The sequence below is a fragment of the Tachyglossus aculeatus genome, chromosome 14, assembly GCF_015852505.1.
Source record: "Tachyglossus aculeatus isolate mTacAcu1 chromosome 14, mTacAcu1.pri, whole genome shotgun sequence".
NCBI lineage: Eukaryota > Metazoa > Chordata > Mammalia > Monotremata > Tachyglossidae > Tachyglossus > Tachyglossus aculeatus.
In genome coordinates, this window is record NC_052079.1 from 20,666,531 (window position 1) to 20,686,757 (window position 20,227).

Consider the following 20,227-nt stretch of genomic DNA (forward strand, 5'->3'; position numbering starts at 1 on the left):
GATGTTGTTTTAATAGGTCATGAATCAAACATAGGCCTATCCATTCCATTCCTAGTTTGGGCAGTGGCTAGCGAGTGGCAGGCGAACCGCTACAAGTCAAAACTCACCAGGGCTGGGCAGCAGAGGCCCGGGAGAGAGTCGAGGGCTGAGACTCAAGTTTACCGTGTGGAAGGAGGCAATGCTAAACCACTTCCGGATTTTTACCAAGAAAACCATCCAACTACACTACCAGAAGGCACCCAAAGCTTTTTGAGCTGAACTCCCAACCTCACAGAGTCTGAAAATTTCCTGTCCGACCTGAAAAGATTCCAAATGGTGGCTCTCTGGCGTGTTCTTTGAAGCCTATTTCCTCTTCATTCCCAAGTGCTCCTGAAATGATAATAATAATAATAATAATAATAATAATCATGGCATTTATTAAGCGCTTACTATGTCTACCCCTCTGTTGCCCCCACATTCAACATGGAAAGTTGGGAGCCCTGTGCACGATAGGAATAATCTGAAAGTCTGGTTGACCAATTAGGACGTTGTACTTTTTGTATGTAATCGAAGGCTGTAGGGAATGCCTGTTCCTTTTAATTTACCACCTGCTATTTGTGTGCGTTAGGTTTAGGAGAGAAAAGTGATATAGAAGAACCAAAGTAGCACGTCAGATTAAAAACAGGAGGGAAGCGGTGTGGGAGGGTGCAGCTGACATCCAGAAAACTTAATGATTTTAGACACTCTTATACCTTTTCATGACAAGAAGTAGATCCTCTTTGTATGTCTTTACCGGTTACTGTAGAACAATTTGTGGTGCCTTCTGTTGTAGATTGATCTGGGAGAACGGCCTGTTGTTCAAAGGAGAGACCCCGTGTCACTTGAAGAATGGAATAAGAGCATGGATTCCGAAGGAAGGATCTTAAATGTCGAAAGTATGAAGGAAAAGATTTTCCGAGGGGTAACTTTCAAAATATTTCATCATTTGCATGTGGGGCAGGGTTGTCGTTCATCCAGCGTCGGACAGCCTGGTTTTCCGCTGGTCTGTCCCCCATCCGGTTCTAATATGGCATTTGGTGGTGGTATTTTTGGCTTCTACTTCTGCTATGGTGTTTTGGGATGGGAAAGCGGTTGGGACAGATGGAGGGAGGGAGCCAGGGTTACCCCCTTCTCTTCCTCCAAGAAAGACTCGAGGGTCAGGCAGTTGCCTGCAACGTATCCTGCTTCGTGTCAGAACATTATGCCGCATCATGAGAATCTGGCTGTCCAACAACGGCCAGTGTCATTGCTGGCCATCTTGTGTATAATGCGTATCCCTTTTTTGTAGCGCTGTTATTATAATTATTCATTCAATCGTATTTATTGAGCGCTTACTGTGTGCGGAGCACTGTACAAAGCGCTTTATTATAATAATTAAAATAATTATTATTTTATTAAGTGCCGTTGAGTCGTTTCCGATTCATAGCGACTCCATGGATATACTTTCTCCAGAACGTCCTGTCCTCTGCCGTAATCCGCAACCTCTCTAACGGTTCTTCCGTTACCGTCGTTATGGTTTCTGTCCACGTAGCTGCTGGTCTGCCTCTTCCACGTTTTCCCGGGACTTTTCCTAGCATTAGTGTCTTCTCCAGAGAATTAGTCCTCCTGATGATAGGTCCAAAATATGCTAACCTAAGTCGAGTCATTTGGCCTTCCAAAGCCCGCTTTGGTTGCACTGCATGTTCCTAATTCTCCGATTTCCCTCCCAGGCCAAGCAGCTTGGCTTCTTGGAAAGAGCACAGGCCTGGGAGTTGGAAGGATCTGGGTTCTAATGCCGCCTCGGCCACTTGTCTGCTGTGTGACCTTCGGCAAGTCACTTGGCTTCTCTGGGCCTCAGTTACTGTGAGCCCTGTGTGAAACAGGTGCTGCATCCAACCTGATAAGCGTGTATCTCCCCCAGAGCTTAGTACAGTACGTGGCGCACAGTAAACGCTTAACAAATACCGTCAAGCAAACAAACAACAACAAAAAAGCAAGCAATTAGAATTCAGCCAGGGAAAACAGCGTAGTCACCAAATTTAGTGGAGGGCTATGCTTTATTTGTGAACTGGCCCCTCTAAATATTGATCTTCCTTTTGGCGTGGTTTTAAAGCAGGTTGGGTAATTTTTATTTCTTATGGATTCTGTGTACCTGTTTTTTTTTTTTTTTAGGGCCTCTGCCATGCAGTAAGAAAGCAAGCATGGAAATTTCTTCTGGGTTATTTTCCCTGGGATAGTACAAAGGAGGAACAGGCTAGTTTGCAAAAGAGAAAAACGTAAGTAGTTCGTTTTTACTTTGAAGAAAATTTCTTCATTCACGGTTCCGCAGGCAGGGAGATTACTATGATTTCATTGGCTCAAATTTTGGACCTGCGTAAAATTAATCAGAGTATGGGCAGATTTGTTTTACTAAAGCTAGAAATTTGAAATTAAAATAGAGAACTATGCTGCTTTAGGTTACCTGATGTTCGCTGCTTTTTACATTTGCTCTTTTTGTGGGAAAGGTGGGGTGGAATTTTAGTTGTTGTTAGGAATTTATAGATGGAAGGGTTTCATAAAAAAGGAAAAACCTCCTGACAAGCCTGAGATGGATTTTTCAGGAGTTTTCTTCAAAGAATACGCAGTTGCCACCTAAAAAATTCTAAAGTCGTGGAACCCCTGCTCTATCATGGGAAAGCTAACCATCTCTATCCTCTCACCAACTCTAGAGGTTCCTCTACCTGATCGGAACCTCCTCACCTGCCTTCTGTCCCATGTACCCACGGCCCCCAGATCTGCCCCGTTCCCCCACGGAGACCGCCGATCGTTTGGCCTGCTCAGATTTTCCAAAGTCATCACGCCCCATTTGGTTTCCATACCCAAACCACCCTCAACACTACCCTCTCCTCTGAACACAAATTCCTTGTTCCCCTGTCCCTCCGCCCGTTTCGTACCACTAACCCGCAGCCCTGGATCATTTTCACCGTTGCTTCCACCACTCCTGGGGTTGAGCCGTGGAGCGCTGCTGTCGGAAATCCAGACAGTAGGCTGACCTCGTCCATCTCCCTTTCATCCTCACCACCCCTCACCTCAATTTGGCAACGTTAACTTCTCCGTCCTTATTGACTCCCGTGCCCATCGCCCTCACCAGTCGTTTCAGACATTTAAAATCCCTCCTCGGACCCCTTTCCCTTCTTTCTCTCCCCCATCTCTTGCCCCTGTTGATCTGACCGTGAACTTTAACGAGAAAATCGAAACAAACAGGTATGATCGCCCCAAAATCTCCCCTGGCCCTTATTGTGGTTTGCTTCTCCCCACTTTCCCAGCAGTATCTCAAGAGGAGACCTCCTGCCTCCTTTCAAAATCTACCCCTTTCACCTGTGCCTCTGACCCCATCTCTTTGGACTTTATCAAAATAGCTGCCCCTTTCCTGACTGCCATCTTCAGCTGTTCACTTTCAAACACACTCATGCCTCCCCTCTCCTTATGAAAACAAAACAAAAAAAACCTCTCTTGACCCCGCGGCTCCCTCCAGTTATCTCTCTCCTTACCATTCCTCTCCAAACTTCTCAAGCGAGTTGTAACCTGCTGCCTTCATTTCCTCTGCTTTAATTCCGCCCTCGACTCTCTCTAATCAGGCTTCCGACCCCTTCACGCTACGGAAACCGCCTTTTAATAAAGTCAGCAATGACTTCTTTCTTGCTCTGGAAGCAGCGTGGCTCAGTGGAAAGAGCCCGGGCTTGGGAGTCGGAGGTTATGGGTTCAAAATCCCGGCTCCGTCAAATGTCAGCTGTGTGACTTTGGGCAAGTCACTTCACTTCTCTGGGCCTCAGTTACCTCATCTGTAAAATGGGGATAAAGACTGTGAGCCCCACATGGGACACGTGATCACTTTGTAACCACCCCAGTGCTTAGAACAGTGCCTTGCACATAGTAAGCGCTTAATAAATGCCATTATTATTATTATTATTATTATTACTCCACACTAATCCTCCTTGACCTCACTGCTGCAAACTTCCCCTTTCTTCTGGAAATGTTACCTAACCTTGGCTTCACCGCCACCGCCTGCTCCTTGGTTCTCCTCCCATCTCTCTGGCTGCTCCTTTTTTAGCTTCTTTCCCGCTGTGGGAGCCCCTCGAGGCCCAGTTCTGGGTCCCCCTCTATTCTCCATCTACACCCACTCCCTTGGAGAAGTTATTCGCCCCCATGGCTTCAACTATGCAGACGGTTGGGAAGCAGTGTGGCCTAGTGGCAAGAGCACAGGCTTGGGGGTTAGAAGATGTGGGTTCTAATCTCAGCTCCGCCACTTGTCTGCTGTTTGACCTCGGGCAAGTCACTTGACTTCTGGGCCTCAGTTACCTCATCTGTAAAATGGGGATTACGACTGGGAGCCCCATGTGAGACAGGGACTGTGTCCAATCCAATTTGCTTGTATCCACCCCAGCTCTTAGTACAGTGCCTGGCCCATAGAAAGTGCTTAACCAATACCACAGTTATTATTGTTATTCCCAAACCTACATCTCCAGCCCTGACCTCTCTCCCTCCTTGTAGTCTTATATTTTGTCCTGCCTTCAGGACATCTGTATGCGGTTGACCCACTGACACCTGGAACTTGACACGTACAGTACAGAACTCTTCATTTTCCCACCCAGACTCTGTCCTCCCTTCCTTTCTTTCCCATCACCTATCCTCTCAGGCTGAGAAGCCCATAACCTTGACATTCTCCTCCATTCAATTTTCTTTGATCCCACATAGTCCGTCACCAAATCCTGTCGGTTCTACCTTCACGGTGTTGCTAAAAATGTACCTTTTCTTCTTCCTCCAAACTGTTACTCCGCTGAGGATAGAGCCTGGGCTTAGAAATCAGAAGGTCGTGTGTTCTAGTCCCGGCTCCGCCACATGTTTGCTGTGAGACCTCTGGCAAATCTCTTCATTTCTCTGGGCCTCAGTTCCCTCATCTATAAAATGGGGGTAAAGACTATGAGCCCTATGTGGAGCAGAGATTGTGTCCAACCTGATTATCTTGTATTCATTCATTCATTCATTCAATCGTATGTATTGAGCGCTTACTGTGTGCAGAGCACTGTACTAAGCACTTGGGAAGTACAAGTTGGCAACATATAGAGACGATCCCTACCCAACAGTGGGCTCACAGTCTCGAAGACTCTTGTATCACACTTGTATCACTTGTGTCACAGTGTATCACAAACACAGTCTTCTATCTGCCCCAGTTCTTAGAACAGTGCCTGGTACATAGTAAGCATTTAACAAACATCATAATTATTATTAGTTCTTAACAAATATCATTATTATTGCAGTTATTTTCGTATCTTGCCTTGATGACTGCATCAGCCTCCTTGCTGACCTTCCTTACTCCGTTTTTTCCTCCTCTTCAGTCTTCACTGCCCGGATCATTTTTCTTAAAACAACAGAAAAACCCAGTGCAGTTCATGGGCTCCCTGTTCCTCAAGAATCTCCAGTAGTTGCCCATCAATCAGAAACTCCTTACCGTTGGCATTAAAGCACTCAATCAGCTTCCCCACTTCTTACCCCAAGGAATTCCTACTTACAACCCAATCCACACGCTTTGCTCTTCAAACGCCAACCTACTCATTGTACCTCGGTATCATCTATCGTACCGCTAACCCCTTGCCCACATCCTCCTTCTGGCTTGGAACTCCCTTTTCCTTTATATATCACAGGACCCCCACTCTCAAAGCCCTAATAAAATCACATCTCCCGGAGGTCTTCCCCAACTAAGCTGTCTTCCTGCCTCTCTCTTCTTCATCGCCTATGCAGTTGGAACTATAAACACTTGATATTTATCACCCTCCTCAGCCCCACGTCGCTTATGTTCATTGCCATAATGTATTTTCATGTCTTTCTCCCTATCTAGACTGTAATCCCCTCGAGAGCAGGGAACACGTCTCCCTACTCTCTTGTGTACTCTCTAGAGTGCTTAGTACAGTCCTCTGCACACAGTAGGAGCTCAGTAAATACCATTGATTGCAGAAGTTTTGCTTTCAACATCATCAGATAATATATTTGACAAGAGTTCTTGAATGGCTCTTGTTAACTTGATGTGATTTGTTCTTCCTAACTTCTAAATAAAGAAATTCAGTATTAGAGAAATTCATTTTTAGAATTCAAGGGATTATATTAGAAATGATACTTAAAACGTCATCCACAACCTGCATTCCCCTGCCTTCCAGATCTCTCAGTGTGTTGAAATTCATAGTAAATTTAAAAGGAGCATCTCTCATTTTCAAGAGTGACTATTGATTGAAACAGTTGAGCGTTTGGCATTTTGGAGCAATTCTTTCTGTTGTTTTGTTTGTGTTCTTTCTATCATTTTGTTTAATCAGCGCCTCATTCTAGCATTTATTTTTGTCCTTTGCCAAGTAATTTTCTTTCCTTTGGCATTGAGAATACTTTTTGGGAAGTCATAGTGGAGGCATAGTCTCCTTACAGTCTTCCCGGAGTAGACTACACCACATTATAAATACATTGCATTCGTGAATTTGGATTATTTTACCTGTTTTATGGCTGCATTTTGCATTTGGCTAAGTTTTACAAGCAATTCAGTCATTTAGTCAAGTTGAAAAGTAGAGAGGTTAGTCATGAGGAGGCCTTGTGGAAATTCCCCCAATCGAATTGTGGAGGATGGTAGTTAATTGACATATTTAACTCTTTGATATTACTTGTTCATAACTGTATTCAAGTTGGGGTACCCGGGACTTATACATTATTACAGTATTGCTATGTAAAGAGTAGAATATTGATAGAAATATTTTTCATCTCTATTCTTTGAGGTCTGTACAAGATGTTTTTCTGTATATTTTTCTTTCTATTTGTTCTTTTGATGAGTTTAATCTTTTAATAGAACACAGTTACCTTTAAAATTTACGAAGGTTTTTTTTGTTTACATTTCTTCTTTAGAGATGAATATTTCAGGATGAAACTACAGTGGAAATCTATCGGTGAGGAACAAGAAAAAAGAAATTCAAGGTTACGCGATTACAGGAGTCTAATAGGTAACATTTCTTTTCATGTTTGGAACTTGCAGTTAATGGAAATGGTTGATTCAGATATTTGAGATGAAAGAAGTGATGTTATTCAGACTTAGAATACTGGCAACCAAGTCAGAACTCAAGAATTGATACCTTAGGGTTGTAAAAACCAAATTCAAGTACTTTTTATATTGCTCTTTTTTGTGGGGCAATAGGAAGAAACAATGATTTTAGTTGTAGGTATGATCTATTGTCAGACGTACTGCTTAGTGTTGTGTATGCTCAGTATCATTTAATGCTGCTGGCAAGGTTCTCCTACAGTTTATCTGGTCACATTAGTGTGAGGTGGTATGTGTACCTCATTCACTGATATGTATTTCACATCGGAAGTCATAAAGTAGCCCAGTTTGAAATTGTTTTCAGGATTCTAGTTTTCCCAGGATTTCAAAAGCCCCCAGATTTCCACCTCATTATAATGAAATTGACAATAGGAAATTCATTCATTCATTCAATTGTATTGATTGAGCGCTTACTGTGCAGAGCACTGTACTAAGCACTTGGGAAGTACATGGTGGCGACATATAGAGACGGACCCTACCCAACAACGGGCTCACAGTCTAGAAGGGGGAGACAAACAACAAAACAAGGGGACAGGTGTCAATACCATCAGAATAAACAGAGTTATAGCTATATACACACCATTAATAGAATAGTAAATATGTACAGGTAAAATAAATAGAGCAATAAATCTGTACAAACATATATCCAGGTGCCGTGGGGAGGGGAAGGAGGTAGGGTGGGGGGGGATGGAGGGGGGGAGAGGAAAAAGGGGGCTCAGTCTGGGAAGGCCTCTTGGAGGAGGTGAGGTCTCAGTAGGGCTTTGAAGGGAGGAAGAGAGCTAGCTTGGCGGATGTGCGGAGGGAGGGCATTCCAGGCCAGGGGGAGGACGTGGGCCGGGGGTCGACGGCGGGACAGGCGAGAACGAGGTACGGTGAGGAGGTGAGCGGCAGAGGTGCGGAGGGTGCCGGCTGGGCTGGAGAAAGAGAGAAGGGAGGTGAGGTAGGAGGGGGCGAGGTGATGGACAGCCTTGAAGAGACTCTCTTCCAACACTGGAGTTGCATTCTTGAAGCAGTTCCTGAAGCAGCCCATGGTAAGGAGAAGTCGCACTATGGTGCTTGTGTCTCATTTTTTCTGACCCAGCATTGAGTTCGGTCTCAACAGGCACAGATCTCCAGGGTGGTGGCTGATGAGGATGGATGAAGGAAGAGCGGAGCCGTTATAAACATCTAGAATGTAGGGAGCTTTACTTTATCGTACTGGAGATAGGGAAGAGAAAGCGAGAAAGGATGGAGGGATCCAATTTGGTGTGGAGTCTTTCATGTTTACATGTTACTTCATTCATTCAATCATATTTATTGAGTGCTTACTGTGTGCAGAGCACTGTACTAAGCGCTTGGGAAGTACAAAGCGGCAGCATATAGAGACGGTCCGTACCCAGCAACGGGCTCACTTGTTCTTGCGCATTTGTCTTCAATCAATCAATCATTCGTATTTATTGAGCGGTTACTGTGTGCAGAGCACTGGACTAAGCGCTTGGGAAGTGCAAGTTGGCAACATATAGAGACAGTCCCTACCCAACAGTGGGCTCACAGTCTAGAAGGGGGAGACAGAGAACAAAACAAAACATATTAACAAAAAAAAATTAAATAGAATAGATATGTACAAGTAAAATAAATAAATAAATAGAGTAATAAACACGTACAAACGTATATACATATATACAGGTGCTGTGGGGAAGGGAAGGAGGTAAGGCGGTGGGGATGGAGATGGGGAGGAGGGGGAAGTAGTCTTCACCCCTACATTGTAGAATTGTTGAGGCCAAGAACTGTTTTTTGAACTTTTTTTAAAATGATACTTAAGAGCTGTACTAATTGCTCGAGTAGATGCGTGATGATTAGGTTGGAGCCCACAGACTGCATTATAGGGAGAAAGATTTAATCCCGCATGGAGCTCACATTCATAACCCCCATTTTGCAGATGAGGTAACTGAGGCCCGGAGAAGTTAAGTGACTTGCCCCAAGTCACACAGCTGAGAAGTGGCGGAGCCAGGATTAGACTGACTCCCAAGCGATCTGTAAATTTTTCATTTCTATTAATGTCTGTCACCCCCTCTCTGAGCTCACTGTGAGCAGGAAACGTGCCCACAAAGTTGCTGTACTCTTCCAGGTGCTTAGTACGGTGCTCTTCATTAAGTACCACTGATTGATCGCCTGTCACTGGGGTCATTTCTGATGGCTCCAGAGTCACTCCCCTCCCAGGGTATTGGTGACCAGAGGCTCCGCTTCGGAGCACCGGGATTATATTGGAGCCAGGGCTTTAGGACGGCAGCCGTTGGAAGCAGAAGGAGATAAAGGACCACTCAAAAACCGGCAAGCCATGTGTACAGCTGAAGTGCAGTCCTTTCTCTCACACTTTGGTCGGTAAAAATGTGGTGGTAGGTGAGCAAAATTTCAAAGTTGGGCCAAAGTCTAAGAAATCAGCAGGAGAAAGCAATTTACGTAAGGGTAAGATGGTACCCTATTTGCAGTTTTGCTTCATAAGGACTTTGGAATATGGTAAATTGAGCGTTCCTCTTTCCGTTCAGAAAAGGACGTTTACCGGACAGACCGGACCAATAAGTTTTATGAAGGTCAAGATAATCCAGGACTGATCCTACTTCATGATATTTTGATGACCTACTGCATGTATGATTTTGATTTGGGTGAGTTTCCAATGTTGTTGTGGTAAAAGTGCTTCCTTTCTAGATTTAAGGCAGCGAGTGATGAGCATCGGTTGCTTTCGCACATTTTAATTATATTCTGTTAATCCTAAAATTTTTTTAAAAATACGATTTTGATTTCTATTTATTCTGACGGTTTTGACACCTGTCTACATATTTTGTCTTGTCGTCTGTCGCCCCTTTCTAGACTGTGAGCCCGTTGTTGGGTAGGGACCGTCTCTGTATGTTGCCGACTTGTACTTCCCAAGCTCTGCACACAGTAAGCGCTTGGTAAGTACGATTGAATGAATGAATTTCCCATCTTTCTCTCTGTGTTGAATGACATTGGCAGCTAATTAGGAGAGTAAATTGAATGTAGACTTTACCCACAGCTGTTTTCTGCAAATCTTATTCTTTGGCCAGTGTGTGAAGCCAATCGGGGTCATTTATTTCACTGCTCATCGTTCTGCATAATTAAAATTCCTGATTCTACTTCTAATTCTGTAGTATAAGACGATCACTATAACCAACAGGATTGATATACTGAATGTTGCTTTGCTTTTTTTAAAAAACTGTTATTTGATGGAGAAAGACTATTAAAGCCTTCTTTGGCAATGGGAAGTTGAGCAGGGCAGGCATTTTGAAATTCAGTGTTTTAAGAACTGTGGTGGATAAAGTTGCCAATTGTAGCGCATGAAAGTTTTATGAATGCGTATCAGCACAGTAACCAGCTTAAAGAGTGCAGTGACAAATTTTAAAAACTCCAGAAAAGCGGCACTCAGTTGCTGTGTTGACGTGGTCCTGGAGATACAGCATCTCCCAGACTGAGGCTTTGCTCTTGCAAATGACTCATGTTAACTTTCAACGTGTAGAATCCTCATGTTGCCCAGATTTCTTCAGAGGCACCTCCCGATTGGATGTCGAGTGCTAAATCCTCCACAGTATTTCCAGTATCCATCCCTTCCCCCATTCAAATGGACGCCACCCACCCCCCCTCCACATCCAGTCAGTCAACTTCCTCGCTGACGTCCCGGCCTCCAGACTCTCCCCTTTCCAGCTCTCTGCTGCCCGGATCATTTTTCAAAAACATCGTTCTCATTTCATCCAACTCCTCCATGATCAGAGTGGTTCCCCCATCCTCTCTACTATAAGGAGAAACTCCTGCTTTGAAGGCATGGTCAGTTCTCTCCCTCCTGCTAATCCACTATCTTTTCTTCTTGTACCATAACCCATAATCTTCATTCATCTCCAGCTCACCTACTCACTGTGCCTTGTTTCCATTTCTCCTGCCTTGGACCCCGTATCCCGCCCTGCCCTGCCGTACCTCCCTTTCCTCTTCAAATCCACCAGACCGCAGCTCTCCCCAGTTTCAGAGCCCCTTTGGAATCACAATTCCCAAAGGTCTTCGCCAACTAATTTCTCACCTCTCCAGGGTTCAACCCTCCCTTCCAGCAGTTATTGCTACATTTCTGCACCAGCTCTGCGCTTGTGTGCTTATCATCATCATCAATCGTATTTATTGAGCGCTTACTGTGTGCAGAGCACTGTACTAAGCGCTTACCATCTCCCACAGCATTTGTACACATGGTTTAATTTTCTGTTAAGCCTGAACTCAGATGGAAATCCCCTTTTCCTTTCTCCTGTCTGTAGTTTAGTGTGTGTCTCCCCTCCTGATCGTAAGCTCTTTGAGGAGCTCTTCCAAGCCCTGCATGTAGTGGACACTCAATAAATATTGCACAGATCATGATGCTGATGCCTGGAGAAAGATAAGCCAGAGCATCACTAATAATAATAATAATAATGATGATGGCATTTATTAAGCATTTACTATGTGCAAAGCACTGTGCTGGGGCGGTTACAAGGTGATCAGGATGTTCCACGGGGCGCTCACAGTCTTCATCCCCATTTTACAGATGAGGTAACTGAGGCCCAGAAAAGTGAAGTGACTTGCCCAAAGTCACACAGCTGACAATTGGCGGAGCCGGGATTTGAACCCATGACCTCTGGACTCCAAAGCCCGCGATCTTTCCACTGAGCCACGCTGCTTCTCTATCACTGTCATCAGTCAAGTCAGTGGTGTTCACTGAGTGCATTGTGGCTCAGTGGAAAGAGCACGGGCTGAGGAGCCAGAGGTCGTGGGTTCTAATCCTGGCTCCGCCACTTGTCAGCTGTGTGACCTTGGGCAAGTCACTTAACTTCTCTGGGCCTCAGTTCCCTCATCTGTAAAATGGGGATAAAGACTGTGAGCCCCACGTGGGACAACCTGATTACCTTGTATCTACCCCAGCGCTTAGAACAGTGCTTGGCACATAGTAAGCGCTTAACAAATACCAACATTATTATTACGATTATTATTACTGTGCGTTGGGGAGAGAGCAGTATAGCAGAGTTGGTAATCACGTTCCCTGCTGTCAGGAGTACAGTGCCTCCTTTTAAAGCACTTAACAAGCACCATTTTTCTTTTTTAAAAAGGAGCTTACAGTCTAGTACCTCCCCAGCGCCTTCAAAGAGGGAGCCAAGCTGGAGATCATAGTTTTATCTCATCCTTTCCCCTTCATCATCATCATCATCAATCGTATTTATTGAGCGCTTACTGTGTGCAGAGCACTGTACTAAGCGCTTGGGAAGTACAAGTTGGCAGCACATAGAGACAGTCCCTACCCAACAGTGGGCTCACAGTCTAAAAGGGGGAGACAGAGAACAAAACCAAGCATATTAACAAAATAAAATAAATAGAATAGATGTGTACAAGTAAAATAAATAAATAGAGTAATAAATATGTACAAACATATATACATATATACAGGTGCTGTGGGGAAGGGAGGGAGGTAAGATGGGGGGATGGAGAGGGGGACGAAGGGGGAGAGGAAGGAAGGGGCTCAGTCTGGGAAGGCCTCCTGGAGGAGGTGAGCTCTCAGTAGGGCCTTGAAGGGAGGAAGAGAGCTAGCTTGGTGGATGGGCGCCTGTAGCAGGGCTCCTTGTAGTTGTCATAGTCCCCGGAACCAGAGCCGGACCAGTCCCCGTCGGAGGAGTTGTCGTGGATGTCGATGAAGCCAGAAGGGAGGCCCATGCTCCCGGCTCGCGGCCCATGCTCCAGGACCCCGATCATCTCCGGTCCATCCTGCTCGGCTGTGCCCGGCTCGGCTGTGCCCGCCTCGACTGTCACCCAGCGAAATGCCAAGCACCTCCCTGAGCACTCAGCCCGCTGCCTGCCCTCCCACCCCAGGACCGTGCCTTTATATATATATATGTGCCTTCACTTTCTTGCGACCGAGAAACTTGACGTTTTCAAAGATCTCACCATCAGACTTCCCCCCGAGTTCCATTTGCAAATTCTCCCCCTCCCACCCACCCCCTCTCCAGAAAGGAAAACGTGAAGGTCAGGCAGGCGAATGATTTTGAGGAGTCGATACCGTTATCAACTTAGAAAGCATTCAGTGAACACCCTTGGAGGGTAGAGCATTGTACCCCAGGAGGATTCCTGCCTTCGAGGAGCTTCGGAAAATTGCATCAACAGCAGATACATTTGCACTGGCAGAATTAGTTACAGTTTTTATTGTATGTGTAAGTAGTCAAAGATGCGTGTAAATAACCTCATTACTCCTTAGTTGTTTGGCAAAATTTGGTAGCAGTTTACTCAGCTGCTCCAAAACGGGATAATTTTTTTCTGAACTGGAGTCTTTTTGACTCGAGGGACTCTTGTGCCTAAAATATCCAGAATGTTCATGTCCCATGGGAATTATAAGTATAGATATCTATAGATATCTATCTATATCTATAGATATCTATAGATGTCTATATCTATAGATATCTATAGATGTCTATCTATATCTATAGATATCTATAGATATCTATCTATATCTATATCTATAGATATCTATAGATATTTATCTATATCTATATCTATAGATATCTATAGATATCTATCTATATCTATATCTATAGATATCTATCTATATCTATATCTATAGATATCTATCTCTAATCCTTGTGGTTAAAATACCAGGAACTTTGTGAACCAACTAAGGAACATCCACGGCATGAAGAGCTATTACGACTTGAGGTTGTGCTCTTCACAACTTTCTTTTGGCAGCGAGGTGGGGAATTTGCTTATTATGTTGTTTTTGCTCTGAAAGTAACTTAAATAGTGTTCCGCTTCAGCTTCGGTAGTGCTGATTCAGTGCGCCACTGTCCACGCTACCTGATTCTGAAATTTCTGCCCTGCGATAAATACAGGAGAAAAAGCATGGCTTTGGGAATCGGGACCCCTTAATCTGCAGATCGGGGTTGGGGGGAACGCCTTCCTGCTGGGGCTCGGGGCGACCCGGGGGTGAAGGGTCCTGACCGAAGAACCGTCCCGGGCCCTCCGTCGAGTCGGCAGCTCCAGCGGGAGTCCGGGAAGATAGTGAGCGATTGTGGATGGTGAACATTTCAGCAGTTACCTTGGCGCTTGCCTGCTGGGCTCCAGGGCTCTGGCCCAGCAGCCTGAGCATTACGCCGTGGCCGTTGTCGCCGAAAACTGGCCTTGAGCATATAAAATCCGCCGCTGGCAGTTTGCAACGCACTGCATCCGTCCCTGCCCACTGCTCGCCGTACCGCAGGTGGAACACGATGGGAAAGGGTGAAATCCCATTACTGAAATCAGTTCCTCTATGCAGCTGCTCTATCCTGATGCCTCTGGGCTGAGGCTTATCTGTCATTCTTGCCCGGAGACCCAATCAGACGGACGTGTCCTGCTACAGTTATTAAATGCTAATTTTTTTTTAAAAACACTTTATATTCTTTAAGTGGAATTAGTATATTCAGTCCACCCCACAGATTATAGATAATAATAATAATTTTGGTATATGTTAAGCGCTTACTATTCTGCTGTTCTAAGTGCTGGGGGAGATACAAGGTCATCAGGTTGTCCCACGTGGGGCTCACAGTCTTAATCCCCCGTTTCCAGATGAGGTAACTGAGGCACAGAAAAGTTAAGTGACTTGCCCAAAGTCACGCAGCTGATAAGTGGCAGAGCCGGGATTATTCATTCATTCAGTCATATTTGTTGAGCGCTTACTGTGTGCAGAGCACTGTACTAAGCGCTTGGGAAGTACAAGTTGGGAACATATAGAGACGGTCCCTACCCAACAGTGGGCTCACAGTCTAGAAATAATGATAATAATAATAATAATGATAGCATTTATTAAGCGCTTACTATGTGCAAAGCACTGTTCTAAGCGCTGGGGAGGTTAACAAGGTTGTCCCACGGGGGGCTCACAGTACTTCCAAGCCTGTGCAATTTCCACTGAGCCATGCTGCTTCTCCAAGTGACATGGCTTAAAAGTCATCATAATAGGAAGATTAGTTCTTAGTTTCTTTATCAGGACATAGTAGACGTAGAGGAGTGAGGTTTTTTCCCCCATGAAAGCTAAAGATTTAGAGGATGAAAGGTTATTCTTTTTCTTTTATAATCATTCTTTCAAGTTTCTTCTCAATAAGACTTGGTAAACCATCCTCCTTTGCAAAGGAAAATGTTCTTGATGTAAATTTCCGTAACTAAAAAAGTCCTTCTTCAAGTGCACTTAACACTCTTCCATCAGTTAACAGTTCCTGGATGGACTTAATACAATAGCCTTTTCTGGTTTAATCAAGGTCACTGACATCCAGAGTTTATGAATCTGGAATGAGCCCAAGCCTGAAATCTGAAAGAAAGGAGCCAAAATTGAGAGGAAAGAGACAGAGTTGAAAATAAATGATGGGGAAATCTGCTGGGAAGAGCAACAATCTGAAAGAAAGGAGCCAAAATCGAGAGGAAAGAGACAGAGTTGAAAATAAATGTTGGGGAAAACTGCTGGGAAGAGCAGTAGTGGCAAAAGGGTTTTTTTTTTTTTTTTTTTTTTTTGAGTGAGGGAACCTTTATATTGAAAAGCCAAGTCCAAAATCAGGCAACTCTGAAATGTTTTGCCAGTGTGTGCTAGTTAATAAACTTTTTCGAGGCAGGAAATCGGTCTGCTAACGCCATTTATCGTTCTCTCCCAAGTACATAGTATAGCTCTCTGCCAAGATTGGTTACTCGATAACTACCATTATCGATTGATTGACAGCAGCAAGTAAAGGAATTTCATATTTTTCCAGAGGTTTGGGAACAGATCGGTTTAGGCAGGGAATGTGTCTGTTGTATTGTACTCTCCCACACTCTTAGTACGGTGCTCTGCTCAATAAATACTAATGAACGAGGATTTCAACTTATGATGGCATGTTAAGTCCGTGAGAAAACATAGCCCATGATGCAGCCTTAAAATGCTGCTCCAAAACGTTGGTATCATGAGGTAGGGTGTCTCTTTGTGACTAAAGGCTGAGGCCATTGGGTATTTCAAATACGTACGTAAAGGCTACAGGACGCTCGGAGTTCACCTTGTATAGATCATCCTGAAGTGGTAGTTAGGAGATGTTACCTGGTGGGGGGGATGAGATATTAATTGGAGAATTTTGGAATATATGGAGTAGGTTGGGAAATGTTGAATAACCAGCAGAGGGAGATAAAATAAAAGAATTAAACGCAGAAGTATCTGACGGAAGAATTCGTGTAGGTCAAAAGCGGCATCAGAGTAATTGGAAGAGAAGCCGCTAACTGTCCATGGTGATGGACTTTGAATATCAGAGAAAGGAAGCAGAACTAATAAGCTTCTGGAGAACGTATTAGAAGGAATGCCGAAGCCAGAACCCAACTCAGGGCTGTTAGTTCTTGACCGTCCCTGCCCACAAAAAGGGCCAGAGACACGAATAATACAAAACCACTGCTCATGCCAAATGTGGCGGATTCATTGTCAGTCGTATTTATTGAGCGCTTACTGTGTGCAGAGCACTGTAGTAAGCGCTTGGGAAGTACAAGTCGGCAACATATAGAGACGGTCCCTGCCCAACAATGGGCTCACAGTCTAGAAGGGGGAGACAGACAACAAAACAAAACATGTGGACAGGTGTCAAGTCCTCAGAATAAATAGAAGTAAAGCTAGGTGCACATTATTAATAAAATAAATAGAATAGTAAATATGTACAAGTAAAATAAATAGAGTAATAAATCTGTACAAACATATATACAGGTGCTGTGGGGGTGTCTTATACTGTTGGTTGGGAAGCAAGAGAAAATACCTCTGTGGTGTCAGTGTGGGCAAGAGCCATGGAGGGTAGCAGGGATTGAGTTGCTGTTGTGAATTGGTCAGGTTGTTGCAATCAATCAGTGGTATTTGTTGAGCGCTTACTATGTACAGAGCAGTGTTCTAGGCGCAGGGAAAATGCAGTGTAACATTCCATGTACATGCTGCCCTCTGTATAAAGAAATGTTTCTTTCGTGTGTTTCTGAAGCTATCATCTTTAAGCGTGGCTATCCCCCTTAGCTTGGTGTTGTGGAATCTGGTGAATGACAATTCAGTGTTTACCCTGCCTTTCAGAATTTTGTAAACTGCAACAAGTTTAACGCACTTAATCACCTTGCCCCCCTCCTACCTCACTTCGCTACGCTAATACTACAGCCCACCCTGTTCACTTTGTTCTTCTCCTCCAAGGAGCCTTCCCTAAGTCCCCCTCTCCCCTTCTCCCACTCCCTTCAGCATCACCCTGACTTGTTCCCTTCATTCATCCTCCCTGCCATCCCCACAGCACATTTGTTTTTATCTGTAATTTATATAATTATGGATATTAATGCCCATCTCCCTCTGTAGACTGTGAGCTCTTTGTGGGCAGGGAATGCATCTGTTTGTTGTTCTGATATATTCTCCCAAGCACTTAGTGCAGTGCTCTGCGCATAGTAAGCTCTCAATAAACACGATCGAATGAATTAATGCATGAACAAGTTTGGCTCAACCTTTTCCTCTCAGGGATCAAGACGTCTCACCTTTTCAGTCTATCCCCACACAGAAATATCTTTTCTGCCCTTATGGGATTTTTTCAGACATCCCCATAGTCTTACATGAGAAATGTATACCACTCTGAAATCGTGAAAATTTCACCAGGCCTGGAATCTGGGTGATGGGAATGCGAAAGGAAAAATAAGCACTGATTCTGAAGTCTATAAAAAAAAGATTTTTTGAGCACAACCTTGTTTTCTTTCTCCTCTCTAAGGATATATTCAAGGAATGAGTGACTTGCTTTCCCCCGTTTTGTACGTAATGGAAAATGAAGTGGATGCGTTTTGGTGTTTTGTATCTTACATGGATCAAGTGGTAAGAACCATTTTTGTTGGTTTTTCCTGCATTATAAAATGTAATTATGAAAGTGTCTTTGAATTAGGTTAATAGGGATATTCCTCTTTTTTCATGGTATTTGTTGAGCACTTACTATGTGCCAGTCACTGTCCGAAGTGCAGGGTAAATACAAGCTAATGAGTTGGGTGGGGGCCAGTCCCACAAGGGGCTCCCATTCTGAAGCCCCATTTTACAGATGAGGTAACTGAAACACAGAGAAGCTAAGTGACTTGCTCACAGTCACGCAGCCGACAGGTTGCGGAGCTGGGATTAGAACCCGGACCCTCCTCTCAGGCCTAAACTCTACCCACTAGACCATGCTGTTTCTCACTTTAAAATCAATCAGTTAGTAGAGCTGCGGGGCCCTGGGTCTCATCTTGTTTAAATCCCATTTTAGGCTCTCTCTGATTCTTCTTCCTACCTCTCTGATAGAAGGTGAACAGGTACCAAGTCTGTTAACTCGGTTGTATTCTCTTACGTGCTTAGTATGGTATTTATGGTATTTGTATCAAGAAAAACTCACTATTGGCTTCAAAGCTGTCCATCATCTTGCCCCCTCCCACCTCACCTCCCTTCTCTCCCTCTACATCCCAGCCCACACATCTCCGCTCCTCTGCCGCTCACCTCCTCACTGGGCCTCGTTCTCGCCTGTCCCGCCGTCGACCCCTGGCCCACGTCCTACCTCTGGCCTGGAACGCCCTCCCTCCTCAAATCCTCCAAACTAACACACTTCCCCCCCTTCAAAGCCCACCTCCTCCAAGAGGTCTTCCCAGACTAAGCCCCCCTTTTCCTCTGCTCCCCTTCCCCATCGTCCCCACTCGCTCCCTTTGCTCTACTCCCCTCCCCGCAGCATCATCATCATCAGTCGTATTTATTGAGCGCTTACTATGTGCAGAGCACTGTACTAAGCGCTTGGGAAGTACAAATTGGCAACATATAGAGACAGTCCCTACCCAGCAGTGGGCTCACAGTCTATATACACAACATATATACACAACACTTGTGTATATATGTACATATTTATAATTATAATTCTTTGTTTTTATTAATGATGTGTATATATCTTGTTTTGATCTACATACTTGTTTTGATCTCCGTCTTCTTCTAGACTGGGAGCCCGTGGTAGACAGGGATTGTCTCTATTCGGTGCTGAATTCCCAAGCGCTTAGTAATAATAATGATGGCATTTGTTAAGCGCTTACTATGTGCAAAGCACTGTTCTGAGCGCTGGGGGGGATACAATGTGATCAAGTTGTCCCACGTGGGGCTCACAGTCGAAATCCCCCTTTTTACAGATGAGGTAACTGAGGCTCAGAGAAGTTAAGTGACTTGCCCAAGGTCACACAGCAGACTTGTGGTGGAGCTAGGATTCGAACCCATGACCTCTGACTCCACTGAGCCACGCTGCTTCTCTAGTACAGTGCTCCGCGCACAGTCAGCGCTCAATAGATTGATTAGACTCAATAGATTTCTAGACTGTGAGCCTGTTGTTGGGTAGGGACCCTCGCTATATGTTGCCAACTTGTACTTCCCAAGCGCTCAGTACAGTGCTCTGCACACAGTAAGCGCTCCATAAATACGATTGAATGAATGAATAGATACGATTGAATACGATTGAAGGAATTTGAATGCTTATTCTGTGCAGAGAACTGTACTAAGCACTCAGGGGAGTAAAGCGTAATAGAAATGGCAGGCGCAAACCCTGCCATTAAAGGCATTCAATCTAGTGAGGTTGACTGATATGAAAAGAAATTACAGAGGAGAATAATAATAATAATGCTGGTGTTTGTTAAGCGCTTATTATGTGCCAAGCACTGTTCTAAGCGCTGGCGGGATACAAAGTGATCAGGTTGTCCCACGTGGGGCTCACAGTCTTAATCCCCATTTTACAGACGAGGTAACTGAGGCACAATGAAGTGAACTGATTTGCCCAAAGTCACACAGCTAAGTGGCGGAGCCAGGATTAGAACCCATGACCTCTGACTCCCAAGCCCAGACTCTTTCCGCTAAGCCACGCTGCTTCTCAAGGAACTGAGCCCCCTCAGTGGGCATTCAGTAAATGCTATCCGTTGATTATTTGTTAGAGATTTACCAAGGCACTGAAGAAAATTACAAAGTTGATATGGTCCCTGCCATTGGGTAACTCAGTTCAACGAGGAGAAAGAAAGCGTTAACAGAAAACCACAAATGCGATAAAAATATAGAAAACTCAGAGGTTGGAAAATATAATGCGGAGTTGCAGGGAGCTCTGTGGGGAG

At 44.5% G+C, this 20,227-nt stretch overlaps 1 protein-coding gene across 2 annotated transcripts in view; it reads left to right on the forward strand.

The window, feature by feature from the left end:
• TBC1D15 (TBC1 domain family member 15) overlaps positions 1-20,227 on the forward strand; it is an 82,652-nt gene that overhangs the window by 45,878 nt on the left and 16,547 nt on the right. For both annotated transcript variants that reach the window (XM_038756207.1, XM_038756208.1), the window contains 5 exons: positions 812-940; positions 2,170-2,273; positions 6,916-7,010; positions 9,631-9,747; positions 17,848-17,948. In XM_038756207.1, coding sequence (XP_038612135.1) covers positions 812-940; positions 2,170-2,273; positions 6,916-7,010; positions 9,631-9,747; positions 17,848-17,948 — 546 coding nt within the window. The remainder of the gene's footprint in view (positions 1-811; positions 941-2,169; positions 2,274-6,915; positions 7,011-9,630; positions 9,748-17,847; positions 17,949-20,227) is intronic.